The 15615-nt window shown below is 41.6% G+C and overlaps 1 protein-coding gene across 1 annotated transcript in view; it reads right to left on the bottom strand.

Annotated features, from left to right (window-relative positions):
* The window catches only part of DNAH6 (dynein axonemal heavy chain 6), a 287841-nt gene that overhangs the window by 105455 nt on the left and 166771 nt on the right, over nt 1-15615 (bottom strand). The window contains exons 39-41 of the mRNA XM_062208725.1: nt 14305-14462; nt 13306-13437; nt 607-778 (exon numbers count right to left, since the gene is read on the bottom strand). Of these exons, the coding sequence (XP_062064709.1) occupies nt 607-778; nt 13306-13437; nt 14305-14462 (462 nt within the window). The remainder of the gene's footprint in view (nt 1-606; nt 779-13305; nt 13438-14304; nt 14463-15615) is intronic.

Here is a 15615-nt window from a genome sequence, read left to right as displayed (position 1 = left end):
GAAGGTATTAAAAGTAGAACTGAAGGGGGCAAGTGGGAAAATGAGGAGACCATTATTTAAGGGGTCTTTCCAGGAAGGGCAGAGAAACACCATCAGGGGGTTATGAGGCCTAAGGAGAATTATTTTTAAATGGGAGGTATTGCAATCGTTGAGAATGATCCAAGAGAAGGGGAAACATTGAAGATGCAGGAGAGAAGTGGGAACTATGAGTAGTGTCCCTGAGCAGGTGGGAGCAGATTGGTATTCAGGGCAGAGCACTACTGGTTTATGACAGGTGCAGCTCAGAGAAGGAAGATATAGGTTTATAGGTAGAATGGGAGATTTAGAAAATGAGGTAGCTCTGGGTCTATTGCTTTTTTTTTTTTCTTCAGTGAAAGACATATTATCAGATGGCAGGAAAAATGGGGAGGTGTTGTTGGCAGTGTGACAAGCTGGGAAGTGGTCAGCCTGGGGGTGGGGGTAGAGAGTGACTTGAACAGGGACCTGCAATAGAATTTCCCAGGGTGTCACGGACACCTGGATACACGTGATTCCACCGAGAGGTTTGTAAGCCAATGAAAATGAAGGGAAGCTGCAGTTCAGAGAACAGGGGCTTGAATACACTACCTTGAATACATTTGGATAAATCCCTCAAATTAAACACATAATGAGACTTGGCTGGTGTTGGCAGGAGATCAACACTCATTCTGTTATAAATCTCAACTGAGGCTTCTACAATGTTGGATGCAGTTTGCTTCACAGCTGGTGGAAAGTCATTCAGGAATCCATTCAAGATAGCCTGGAACCAGAAACAGAACATGAGAGGATTAGATTAAAAAATGAATAATTACCTTCCAAATAACCCAGATCTGATACTTTTGGTAATAAATAGGAAGCTCAAATCCAATACAAAGATATGTGGGCGCTAAAGCTCTTGTATTGCCCTTTGATTTCTTTTTCTTGCCTAATGGCTCTGGCTTAATCTTCCAGGAGTATATTGAAAGCAATGGTTAAAGTGGGCATCCTTGTCTCGCTCCAGATTTTAGTGGAAATGTTTCCAACTTTTCCCCATTCACTGTGATGCTGGCTGTTGGTCTGTCATAAATTGCCTTGTGTTGAGGAATATTCCTTCTATATCCAATTGACTTAAGGTTTTCATAATGAAAGGGTGTTGTATTTTAGCAAATGCTTTCTCTCCATCTATTGAGACAATCATAATCATTATTCTCCAGTTTGTTAATGTGATGTAACACATTTACTGACTTGTATGTTTAACCATCCCTGCATACCAGGGATAAATCCCACTTGGTCTGGGTGAATGATCTTTCTGATGTGTTGCAAGGTTTGTTTGGCTAATATTTTGTTGAAGGCTTGTGTGTCTATATTCATCAGTGACTCTGGTCTATAATTCTCTTTCACTGGTTTATCTTTTTGTGGTTTTGGAATTAAGATGATACTGACCTCTTAGGAGTTTGGGAGGATTCCTTCCCTTTTAATTGTTTTGAATAGCTGAGAAGAATTGGAATTAGTTCTTTAAAATCTGGTAGAATTCAGCAGTGAAGTCATTCAGTCCTGGGCTTTTCTTTGTTGGGAGGGTCTTTATTATCGATTCAATCTCCATATTGGTTATTGGTATGCTCAGGTTTTCTATGTCTTCATGACTCAATTTTTGTAGACAGTATGTGTCCAGGAATCCATCCATTTCTTCTAGATTTTCCGATTTGTTGACATACAGCTGTTGGTAGTAATTCCTGATGATTCTTTATTTCTGTGGTATCTTTTGTTACATCTCCTTTCTCACCTCTGATTTTATTAATTTGGGTTTCTCCCTCTTTTTGGTTAGTTGGGTCAATGGTATACCAGTTTTATTTTTTTGAAAAACCAGCTCTTCATTTGACTGATCTTTTATATGTTTTTGTTTCAATTTTGTTTATTCTCTAATTTTTTCTTTCCTAATTTTGGGTTTGGTTTGTTGTTTTTCTTGGTCTCAAGATGCACTGATAGCTCATTTATCTGATGTCTTTCCAAATGCTTGATGTAGGCACCACTTGCTATAAAAACTTCCCTGTTAATATTGCTTTTGCTTTTTCCCATAGGTTTTAAATATTACCATCTCCATTTTTGGGAATTTTTAAAATTTCCATTTGTCTTTTGGTGTTTTCTATGACCCAGTCTCTACTACTGTCATGATGGAGCCCTCTCTCCACTGGTTGCCAGGCACTCTTGTTCGGGGATAGGGAGAAAGAAACATTTTTGCTTGGTTAGGTGGGTATCCTGCCCCCCACACTTCCATTAGGGCCCTTGGCTTGATTCAAAGTCATTGCGATCTGCAAGGCTCTCCCTCCAGCAGTATCAGCAGTGGCACGAGCTACTGCAGACTGCTCTCAGCTCATAGCCTCCTGTTCTCAGCGTTGGGGATCCTGTGCTGTCAGTGCTCAGTGCTGTGCATCCACACCTTCCATGCTGATCCACGGCATCCCTCTCCCTTCAGAAGAATTTCCACTGAAGATTTCTCTCCAGCTCTCCCCTGGGAATGGCACTTCCTCTGCCTTTTTTCCCTTGCTGTTTTTCCATTGTCTAAAGCAGTATGTCTTTTCTCTTTTCAGGCATCTTGGAATTCCCTTGTAGGTCTCCTTTGACACTTTCCTTTCTCTGTCTCCCTCAACCGATCTTTGGTACATGTCTTGAATCCGTTTCCTTCTGTGTCCCATGATAACACCCACTTCTGCTTCCTCCCCACTCTCCCTCCTTCACTCACTGGCCTCTCCACTTCTACTCTGAATTCCCTTCCCATTTTCTTTCATGAACATCAGGTCACAGCTCCCCCAGGAGCTCCAGCCCTCCCCAGCTCCCCACCTCATCCCTCCCTCCCTGCTGCTCACTGTGTCCCATCCATGCTGGCTTGAACACCCTGTGATCCTTCCTTAGGACTCTGCACAGCCTTTCCCCTCTTCTCTAGTCAGGTCTTTTCATCCCTCATGTCTTGGTTGTGTCATCTCTCCAGAGAGACCTCCCTGACTACCAATATAAAATAAGCCCTCCCACCAGTCTCTTGATCTCCTAATAATGTACATGGTTTGAAAGAACATATTTTATGAGTTAGCCCCCACCCATAGTTGCCTGAGAAAATCATTACGGTTTTTAAAACAGATAAATTTTCATCACCATTAGTTTCATGGGAAGAAGCTACAAGAACACCTATCAGTGCTTGCCAGGTCATGTCTAGATTTTTGGCTTGTAGATGAGAGATTTTAGAAATAAACTGAATTATTTGTTGTTCAGCAAGTCTTGTGTTGAACATTAGCTTCCACAGCTTTTGAGGACTGTTTTTTTAAAAAGAGTTATTTGAAAGTCAGAGTTACACACACACACACACAGAGAGAGAGAGAGAGAGAGAGAGAGAGAGAGAGAGAATTTTCCATCTACTGGTTCACTCCCCAGTTGGCTGCAATAGCCAGAGCTATGCTGATCCAAAGCCAGGAGCCTAGAGCTTCCTCTGGGTCCCCTACATGGGTGCAGAGGTCCTAGCACTTGGACCATCTTTTACTTGCCTTCCCAGGCCAAAGCAGAGAGCTAGATGGGAGGTGGAACACCTGGGACTAGAACTGGCAAACTTATGCAGGTGGTGGCTTTATCCACTATGCCACCATGCTGGCCCCATGGACTGTCTTTTCAAGGTATTCCCCTCTGGGTCATCAACATGTGTTAAGCACAGTCCACATTGCCTGTATTTTGAGGACTCTCCTGAATGAAATTTAATCAAAATCTGTCCAACTGTATGTGTATGATAAAGAATAGTCTAGCTGGAATTTTTACATTATATAAGCAATGTGCATAATCTACATGAAAAAAGTTCCAGCCTGTCCATTTTCTATCACAAATTACTGGAACAGTTTCTGACATATATTGGTAATGGCATGTGTATTTCTACATATCTCATTTACCTCTTTATAATCTGTCTCAAGGAAGGAAATTCCGTGAAGTCAAGGATATCATCTGTCATACAATAGTTGCTCAACAGATATATGTTTAAGGAGTGAATGAAGTGCTATTAAATTTGTGTTCATGAGTTAAAATTGGAATATTAATTTCCTGAAGGGAGGTACTGCACTATGTGTAGTAGGCCAAGCTTCCTCCTGTAGCACTGACATCCCATGGCACCAGTTCATGTCCTGGCTGCTCCTCTTCTGATCTGTATCTCTGCTATGGCCTGGGAAGACAGTGGAAGATGGGCCAGGTGCTTGGGCCCCTGAACCTGTGTGGGAGACCTGGAAGAATTTCCTGGCTTCACATCAGCCTAGTTTTGGCCGCTGTGGCCATTTGGGAAATGAATCAGCAGATCGAAGACCCTTCTCTCTGTAACTCTCTCAAATAAATAAAATCTTAAAAAAGTTTCCAGGGGACTATGGGTTGGTATTTTACTGAGAACTTGGCTTATAAGACATGTTTGGCATCTTTGCAAAGCTCCCATTAAGAACATTAACAGAAGATGCAGACAGAATTCTCACAGTTTTGGGGAAAGATGCTTTAGCAAGAGGATATTATTAGTATTTTATGGAGATGATTATGATTTATCAATTACTGCTGTTATATCTTTCAAATTAGAAATTCCATTTAATGACATCAATTTACTTTGTTGCATGCCATTTGGTTTATCTTTGGAATGTATAGTGATACATATTTTGTCACAAACATTTCAAATAAATAAACACTCAGATGTGTATGTGGTGTGGTTTAAGGAAGAGTCACCCGCAACCCACATATTCCACATTTGTGCAAGCCAAGACCATTCATGAGTGATGTGCTCTCTGTATTTATGCACTGTTCGAGTAACTGGCAATGGATTATCAACACAATAGTGGGACAGACTAGATTAAAACTAATAGGTGATTAAAAATTTATAAATATATAATACATAAGTACTATTTAGATTCCTAGGCTTCTTTTATGTAGAAGTAAATGAATATATATGTTACACATAACAAATTTAATTTACTGATTTTACATTTCTTTAGTTCTTGGTTATACCAAGGTTCTTCCTTCTCAATACAAGGACAAAGGACAGGAAAGGTAAACGAACTCTAAGACACTGTTGAAATGGGTTGTGATTCAAAATGAAATTTAAGGGAGGTTCCAAAATGGTGTATAGCTATAGGACAGTCTGACTTACATGGGGCAAAATTAATGGAGAGTAAATACACTCATAGGATAGAGCCCTGGGGAAACCCCAGCAGGGGACCCAAAGCGAGCAATAGAAACATTCCAAACCATTGCCGAGGGAGCAAATAAACAGCAGAAAACAATGGCAGCTTGAAGATGCCTGCCACAGCAAACAAAGCAAGAGGGGGTTCCATGGGAGCCAGGGCCCACGGTGCCAGTACCATCTTTAAAGTTCCATGCGAACCACCGCCCCGCCCCGCCCCCAAACCCCTGCTACAGCAGAGTCCTGTAATCAATGGGGGAAGGGTATACAGGATCCTACCTTTTTTTTTTTTTTTTTTTTTTTTTTGACATAGGCAGGGAGCTGCCTTACCTCCCATAAGAGCCCAACAATAAATAACAGAGGTTGCATCCCACCCAATCAATGAGGGCTACAGCAATTCAGAATTCCTTCTTCCATAGGCCAGTTGCACTGCATCAGTTGCCTGGCAACAGTAGGTGAGTGAAGCACTGACTGGGTTTCTCCTACCTGCAGAATACCACTGAGAAGTAGGGGTGTGTGTGTGTGTGTGTGCTACAGTGGGTGGGTACTTTACACACCCATGAACCACACACCTAACCAGAGGAAACTCCATTCCCCCCCCCCCCCCCCACACTGAAGCTGGTTGGGAAGACCACACACAGACCGCTGCTCTGGGAACACCTAAGGTTCCTTATATACTGGACTGACTAGCAGAGTGAAGTGGCCCCATTGACAATCCACGACCCAGAGAGCCCTGGGAGCTGAATCTGAGAAAACAGTGACTGCGTAAGAGGAGACAACGTGGCTAGATCCTGGGAAACCACAGAGTGCCTCTCTGTACCTCCCAGCTCTTTGGTTACCTATAACAGCTCGTAACAGAGGGAATCTTGCTCACAGGAAAGACTCCACAGATCAAATATGCACTTCATTAAGCAGAGTACATGAGTGCTCTGCACACTGGGAACTAACACCAGGACACCCATCAGCTCAGAGGAGAGCTACCATGCTCAATGGGGGTCTTACCCTGGAATACTGAACAAGAGCATCATGGCCACCCAGCACACACCTCTTGGCATTCACTGAAAGTGTAGACATCCTGCTAAGCCCAGAAATACAAACCAAAGACAAAAGCTGCCAGAACAAATGCCGAAGAATAAAGGAAAAGATTCAAGAAACAAGAAAAAGGAAGTCACTGTGAGTCCTCCAAAGGAACACTACAACATTTCAATATTAGAAGCTGAAGATGAAGAGATTGAGGAAAAGCCAGAAAAGGAATTTAGAAACTAATCATAAGATTACTCAGAACCAAATTCATGAACTAAAGAAAACTATAGTTGACATGAAAATTTTCCCCATGAAATTGAGATCTTAAAGAAATTAAAATGAAATACTAGAGATCAAGAATTCAATAGATCAACTAAAAATGCAGTGGAAAGTCTTAACAGAGTTGGTGAGGCAGAAGAGAAAATATCTGAGCTAGAAGACAGATCTCTGGAAATTTTACAGTCAGAACAGAAACAAGAAGAAATCAGAAAACAATCACTGTTAGAGATCTACAGGATACCATCAAATGACCCAATACATCATTCATAGGAGTCCCTGAAGGCATGGAAAGAGAAAGGATTAGAAGATCTTTTTAGTGAAATAACAGAAAACTTCCTTAATTTGGAGAAAGAAAAGGACTTTCAAGTACAGGAAGCACATGTTACTCCCAATAGACATGACCAGAAAAGATTTTCACCACGAATCAGTGTAGTAAAACTCTCCATAGTAAAACATAAAGATTCTAAAATGTGCATGAGAGAAATGCCAAATTACCTTCAGAGGAACTCCAACTAGACTCAAAGTGAACTTCTCATCAGAAACCCTACAGGCTAGGAGAGAATGGGGAGATACAGTCCAACTTGTAAGAGAAAAAAAGCTGTCAACCCAGAATACTATACCCTGCAAAGCTCTCATTTATAAATAAAGGTGAAATAGGGAACTTCCACAACAAACAGAAATTGAAAGAATTTGTTACTACCCATCTAGCCTTATGAAAGATGCTTAAGGATGTGCCACACACAGAAACACAGAAATGGAGTTATCACTACGAAAGGTGGTGAAGGCAGAAAAACTCCCAGCAAAAGTAAAAAAGAAATCCAAAGTATAAAAAAAAGGGACTAAAAAAGGAAAAATGGCAGGGCAAAATTGTTACTTATCAATAATCACCCTGAATTTAAATGGCCTCCACTCTCCAGTTAAAAACAGACTAGCTAAATGGGAAAAGAAAACCCAGCTATTTCCTGCCTACAAGAATACATCTCACTAACAATACTAACAATGATACTCACAGACTTAAAGGTTGGAAAAAGATAATCCATGCTAACAGAAACCAAAAAAGAGCTGGGGTAGCCATCCTAATATCAGAAAAAATAGGCTTTAACACAAAAACTGTCAAAAGAGACAAAGAAGGGCACTCTATAATGATCAAGGGATTAATTCAGCAGGAAGAAGTGACTATTATAAATGTTTATGCACATAATTACAGGGTACTTGACTATTTAAAAGAAATGTTAATGGATTTAAAGAGAGATATAGACAAAAATACAATAGTAATATGGGATTTCAATAACCCACTTTCAGCAATGGACAGATAAACCAGACAGAAAATTAGCAAGGAAACAGAGTTAATTGACACTATAGATCAAATGGACCTAACAGAGCTTTCCATATTACAGCCACAGAACACATTCTTCTCACTAGTACATGGAACGTTCCCTAGGATTGATCACATGCTAGGCCATAAAGGAAGTCTCAGCAAATTTTAAAAAATGGAAGTTATATCATGCACTTTCTCTAACCACAATGGAATGAAATTGCTAATCAACAATTCAGGAACCTCCAGAACATATGCAAACACATGGACACTGACAACATGCTCCTAAATGAACAGTCACTGAAAAAATCAAAAAGTGAAATTAAGAAATTTCTGGAAACGAAGATGACAACACAACATATCAAAACTTATGGGATACAGCAAAAGCAGTGTTAAGAGGAAAGTTTAAAGCTATTAGTGCTACATTAAGAAATTGAAAAGGCACCAAATAAACGAATTATTAATGCATCTCAAGGGACCTAGAAAAACATCAAACCAAACCCAAAACTAGGAGAAGTTATTAAAATTAGAGAACAAAATTGGAACCAATAAAATACAAAAGATCAGCAAAATGATTTTTTTTGACAGGCAGAGTTAGACAGTGAGAGAGAGAGACAGAGAAAAGGTCTTCCTTCTGTTGGTTCATCCCCAAATGGCTGCCACAGCCAGTGTGCTGTGCTGATACGAAGCCAGGAGCCAGGTGCTTCTTCCTGGTCTCCCATGTGGGTGCAGGGCCCAGGGACCTGGGCCATCCTCCACTGTATTCCCGGGCCACAGCAGAGAGCTGGACTGGAAGAGGAGCAACCGGGACAGAATCCGGCGCCCTGACTGGGACTAGAACACGGAGTGCTGGCTCTGCAGGTGGAGGATTAGCCTAATGAGCCGTGGCGCCAGCTGAGCTTTTTTTTTTTTTTTAAGTAAACAAAATTGATACACCACTGGGCCAACTAACCAAGAAAGGAGGGAGAAGACTCAAATTACCAAAATTAGAGATGATAAAGGAAATGTAATAGAGAACCCATAGAAATAGAAAGAATCAGAAATTACTACAAAGAGCTGTATGCCAACAAAACAGGAAAGCTAGAAGAAATGGAGAGATTCCTGGACACACATGACCTACCTCAAAGGTGCCATGAAGACAGAGAATACCTAAACAGACCAACAACCAAGACAGAAATTGAATCAGTAAGCAGTAATAAAGACCCTCCCAATAAAGAAAAGCCCAGTATCAGATGGCTTCACTGGTGAATTCTACCAGACATTTAAAGAAGAACTCCAATTTTTCTCAAACTAGTCAAGACAATTTAAATGGAGGGAATACTCCCAATTATTTCCTATGAAGCCAGCATCACTTTAATTTCTAAATCTGAAAAAGATACAACAGAAAGAGAACTACATCCCTGATGAACTTAGATGCAAAAATCTTCAACAAAATACTTGTCAATTGAATCCAACAGCACACCAAAAAGACCATTCACCCAAAGTGGGATTTATCCTTGGTATGTAGGAATGGTTCAACCATTTCCAAATCAATCAATCAATGCGATACATCATATTAACAAGTTGAAGAACAAAAACCATATGATTATCTCAATAGACACATAAAAAGTATTTGACAAAATACAACACCCTTTCATGATGAAAACTCTAAGCAAATTGGGAATAGAAGAAACATTCCTCAACACAATCAAGGCAATTAATGACAAACCAGAATCCTATTGGATGGAGAAAAGCTGGAAGCATTCCCACTGAGATTCAGAACCAGGCAAGGATGCCTACTCTCACCATTGCTATTCCATATAGTCCTGGAAGTTTTAGAGCCATTAGGAAGGAAAAAGGAACCAAAAGGATACAAATTGGGAAGGAGGAATTCAATCTATCCCTATTTGCAGATGACATGATTCTATATATAAGGGATCCAAAAGATTCCACTAAGAGACTATTAGAACTCATAGAAGAGTTTGGAAAAGCAGAATATAAAATCGAACCACAAAAATCAACAGCCTTTGTATACACAGCCAATGCCATAGCTGAGAACTTCAAAGATCAATACCATTGATAATAGCTACCAAAAAATATCAAATACCTTGGAATAAATTTAACCAAGGATGTCAAAAATTTCTATGATGAGAATAACAAAACATTAAAGAAAGAAATAGAAGATACAAAAAAAAAAAAAAAAAAGGAAAACATTTTCCATGTTCATGGATTGGAAGAATCAGTATCATCAAAATGTTCATACTACCAAAAGCAATTTACAGATTCAATGTGATATCAATAAAAATACCAAAGACATTCTTTTAAGATTTAGGAAAAATTATGCTGAAATTCATATGGAGGCACAGGAGACCTCAAATAGCTAAAGCAATCTTATACAATAAAAACAACGAAGGAGGCATCACAATACCAGATTTTGAGACAGACTACAAGGCAGTTATAATCAAATGAGCTTGGTACTGGTACAAAAAACAGATGGATAGACCAATGGAACAGAAAAACAAAAAAAATCAATCCAAGCATCTACAACCAACTTATATTTGACCAAGGAGGTAAAAATCAATCCCTGGAGCAAGAACAATTTCTTCAACAAATTGTGTTGAGAAACCGAATTTCCACATGCAGAAGCATGAAATAAGACCCCTACCTTACATCTTTCACTAAAGTCCACTGAAAATGGAGTAAAGAACTACATGGACTAAAGACCTGACACCATCAAATTATTAGAAAAAACTGGGAAACACTGCAAGACATCAGCACAGCTGTAGTTCTTGGAAAAGACCCCAGAGGCAAAGGCAATTAAAGCCAAAATCAAGAAACGGGATTACAACAAATTGAGAAACTTCTGCACTGCAAAAGAAACAATCAGCAAAGTGAAGAGACAACCAACATAATGGGAGAAAATATTTGAAAACTACACAACTGACAAAGGATTAATAATCAGAATATATAGAGATTGGTTGGCGCCATGGCTCAACAGGCTAATCCTCCGCCTTGCGGCGCCGGCAAACCGGGTTCTAGTCCCAGTTGGGGCACCGGATTCTGTCCCAGTTGCCCCTCTTCCAGGCCAGCTCTCTGCTGTGGCCAGGGAGTGCAGTGGAGGATGGTCTAAGTGCTTGGGCCCTGCACCCCATGGGAGACCGAGAGAAGCACCTGGCTCCTGCCTTTGGATCAGCACGGTGTGCTGGCTGCAGCGCGCCAGCCGTGGCGGCCATTGGAGGGCGAACCAATGGCAAAACAAAGACCTTTCTCTCTGTTTCTCTCTCTCTCACTGTCCACTCTGCCTGTCAAAAAAAAAAAAAAAATAGAGAGATCAAGAAGCTCAACAACAAAACAAACAACTCAGTTAAGAGATAGGTCAAGGACTTAGACTTTTTTCAAAAGATGGAATCCAAATGGCCAACAGATACATGAAAAAATGCACAGGGTTGCTAGCAGTCAGAGAAATGCAAATCAAAACCACAGTGAGGTTTCACCTCACCCCCATTAGAATGGTTCTCATACAGGAATCAATGAACAACAATTGCTGAAGGGGCCGGCACTGTGGTGTAGTGGGTAAAGCTGCTTCCTACAGTGTCAGCATCCCATATGGGTGCTGGTTCTAGTTCTAGCTGTTCCACTTCCAATCCAGCTCTCTGCTATGGCCTGGGAAAGCAGTAGAAGATGGTCCAAGTGCTTGGGCCCCTGCACCTGCATGGGAGACCTGGAGAAATCTCCTGGCTTCAGTTTGGCACAGCTCTGGCTGTTGCAGCCAATTTGGGAGTCAACCAGTGGATGGAAGATCTCTCTCTGCGTAACTCTGACTTTCAAATAAATAAATAAATAAACAAAATCTTAAAAAAACAACAGTTGCTGGAGATGATGTGGGGAAAAAGATACCCTTACCTACTGTTGGTGGGATTGTAAGCTGGTAAAGCCACTATGGAAGACAGTGCGGAGATACCTCAGAAATCTGAAATATAGATCTACCATATGCCCCAGGCATCCCACTCCTGGGAATTTACCCAAGGGAAATCAAATCAGCATATGAAAGATCTATCTGTACTTCCATGTTTATCACAGCTCAATACCCAATAGCAAAGAGATGGAATCAACCCAAATGCCCATCAACTTAAAGACTGGATAAAGAAATCATAAGAATATGTACACCACGGAATACTACACAACAGTTAAAAATGAAATCCAGTCATTTGCAACAAAATGGATGAAGCTGGAAAACATACGTAGCAAAATAAGCCAGTCTCAAAAGGAACAAATTCTATGTTCTCCCTGACCTGTGATAACTAATAGAGCACCTAAAACGCAATCTGTAGAAATGAAATTGACACTTTGAGAAGCAATGACATTGAAAAGTCCATGCCTTGACTGTTGAGGAAGTTTTTTTTAAAATTTTATATATTTTTCCCTTTTATTTTACTTGCCATTTTTTCTTTCATATTAATCATTGAACTCTTTATTTAACAGAGTGAACCATATGTGTATAAAGTTAATTGAAAATAGATCTTAGTTAAAAATAAGAGTCAGAATAAGAGAGGGAAGGGGGGGCGGAGTGTGGGTGGGAGGTTGGGCACAGAGGGAAGAACCACTGTGACCCTAAAGATGTAATTGTGAGATGTATGAAGTTTGTAACTGTGAAGCAATATAGTTCTGCATACATTCTTGTGGACTTAACTCCAAGGGTACAGCTTAAAAATTTGCCATGGGACCCCAAATCCCTTTAAGCTGGTTAGTAAAAATAGCATTCTAAGTGTTATAGAGATCATATGGATAGGATTAAGTGTCAAAATGATCCTATAGATAGGTTCAAGTGTTAAAGCAATCATATAAATAGGATAAGTGTGTGATAATAATAGAAGCAGTCAATACAGCATATTCTCTAATTAGGCATTTATTTACAGGAGATAAGCTCCATTGTTTCATATCAGAGAGTATTCTCCCAAAGTTTTCCAAAATGTGGCCCTTTTTATATATCATCTTCACATTACTCCTAAAGAGCTTATCAAAATCAATTCAGATTTATTTAAACAATTTTCCATGAGTGTAAGCAGTTTCAATTTGAACAGAAAATCCCTTTGCACATACTATGGTTGTGGACGTGCTGGGTCTGCCCCTTTCTCTACTATACGAGGACCTCTGTTGGAAGAGGTCGACAAAGGTGAACTTAGAAGCCCAGTTAATTCCCCCATCACTGTGTGCTTGCAGACAAAGCTCTCCAGACTGGTTATCCAAACAATCTCATTCTACCTGTGCCGTTTACCGTTTCCTACCCCTGAAATTGCATTCATACAAGTACTTTCTGTTCCCAGGACTTCGTCCTTGTCATGTCTGAGAGCACACACACAGGAGGAAGTGGTGGCGATACCCACCACCACTCTCTGGGTGCCCATGCTGAGCTGTGTGTCACTCAAGGAGGGATGAATGGGCTGCCTGGCAACACTTTGATCGCGGGAACCCAGGAATTAATACATTTCCTCCCCTGCCCCTGGTCTATGTACGAGTCCATCCTCACCTGGAAGATCTGTTTCAGACTATGCTCCGAGGGCATTGGGAGGCACAGCATGCTGAAGTGCCGGATGAAGCGGGGTGTCACGGGGTTGCGTCCACCACCTGGAGGGGCACATGCCGCTGCGATGGTTACATCCTATGTGGGAGAAACCCACTCAGGTCATCTGGCCAAGAGAGATGCCATCTGCCCACCCCTACAGCAGTACTCACAGCCAACATTTTTGAGCCCCTACCATATGCCAGCATTGCCAGTTTTGCACACATCATTCAATACTTAATCCTTTTTTTTTTTTTTTGACAGGCAGAGTGGACAGTGAGAGACAGAGAAAGGTCTTCCTTTTTTCCGTTGGTTCACCCCCCAGTGGGCACTGCGGCCGGCACGCTGCGCTGATCCGATGCCAGGAGGCAGCTGCTCTGTCTCCCCACGTGCATCACCCTGCATCATAAATATCTGCCCTCAGAAGCCAAGCTCTGCGGGAGGCAGGGACTGTTTCACTTGTCCATGAATTCCCGAGGCAAGCACAGCAAGGATCCATTACGGATCAAAGGCACTGCATTACCTCCAAGAAACACGGAGGCCACACGTGAGGAGCTGAACAGTGTCCCCTACTCCCAGATACATTCAAGTCCTTCTCCCCGCTATCTCACAACGGGACTCTATCTTTATATAAGGGATATACAGAGGTAAGTAAGCTAAAATGTGGTCACTAGGGTGGGCCCTTATCCAAGGACTGGTGTTGAGGACACAGGCAAGAGGGAAGCCCACATAAAGACAAGGGTGAAGATGGCCATCCACAAGCCAAAGAGAAAAGACTCAGAATGTAACAAGCTTGCTGACATTTTGGTCTTGAATGTCTAGCCTTGGTAATTAAGAGAAAATTGATTTCTGTCATTCAAGCCACCCGATCTGTGATACTTTCCTATTAGGCAATATATAATATATAATATTGCCTAATTATTTAAATTTAAATACAAAAAGTAATAGTTTAAAACCTAAAGTCACCTGTATGTCTTTCCAAAAGAGTTTGTTTCTGTCATAAAATCCACCGAAGTCTTGATACTGCCGTAGCAGTTCAATGGGAGGCTGAGAGCCATAGCGATCCAGTCTGGGCATATTTAAGTCATCGACAAAAATCACAACACGCTTATTTCCAGGTGCTCCTGGGGAAATAGCATGAGTTTAATTTAAGAATCAGGATTTTCCCTTAGAAAACTCAAGACAAGGCTTAGGGATGGCTTTTGACTCAACGACCCGTTGTTCATCATAGTGAGCTCAGATCTGTTGTGAGGAGGGCCCAGTGGAGCTCTGCCCTGAGGAGTCCAGACCTCCCTCCAGCCTCATTCAGGCTCCTGGAGGTAGATGAGGACCTGGCCAGGCTAGGATGTCCACGGTGTCATCATAGATGGCCCCTCACCCTCTCTCTCAGAGCACATTATGGTGGCAACTCCCAGTGAGGTCTGGATCTTTTCTAATCCCAGAGCATGGCCTGGGCATGGGTGAGGAAGGTCATTTTCTTTTCACAAAAGAAATCAGGATGGAATGCCAAACGTTTCCTTTCATAAATAATCCCTTACCATCCTCACAGGGAAAACAGGGTTAGATATCCAAAGGCATTCTGATCACACCCAAGGGAGATCTAGGATGATGGAGCTGTTCATGCTGTATTTAATGTAATAAAAATCAATGCACCCATTCATCTTGGAAAGAATGAATTGTAGCAGAGGAAAGCAAGCAACGTGAACAGAGGAGGTGACTCCACCTACTCTAGCATCCAGAATTAGAGAACCAATGGGCAAATAGACATATCCCCGTGGCTGGGATTAATGATGGAAAGTGATTCCTAAGTAACTGAGGAAAACTCAGTACTACATCTTCTGGACCTTGGAAGCCAAGTAACAACACATACGTGGGAAATGGATCTAAGAGAATTATTCATAAAGATCTGCAGCACCCAGCAAGGAACAGGTTTGCATCTGTTGCCCATGTCTACTTTAGCAGAAGGGGAACCGTGAGAGGGGTCAGTGAAACAGCTGGCAATCCCCCTATTTGGCAAGACAGAGTCTACAGATGACTATGTGAATGGCAGCTGGGCTGGAGTGTTTGCTGGGTGTCCACCGAGAGGGCTGAGGGCTGGGTAAAAGGACTTCAGTCGTAAGGGGCTGCAGCAAGATGGGACTCACTGGGGGCTGAGAACCTGATTTCTAACCCAGAGAGCCTTCCCCTGGGGAGGCCAGTGCCTCACCTGCAAACAACTGTGTGGAGCCCGTCAGAAGTGCATTCCTGAAAGCATGACCAGCGCCTTCACAGAGAGGC

Source organism: Lepus europaeus, chromosome 13 (genome assembly GCF_033115175.1).
Source record: "Lepus europaeus isolate LE1 chromosome 13, mLepTim1.pri, whole genome shotgun sequence".
Taxonomy (NCBI): Eukaryota; Metazoa; Chordata; class Mammalia; order Lagomorpha; family Leporidae; genus Lepus; species Lepus europaeus.
The sequence above is the reverse complement of the archived record's forward strand: the minus strand, read 5'-3'. Positions and strand labels throughout refer to the sequence as shown.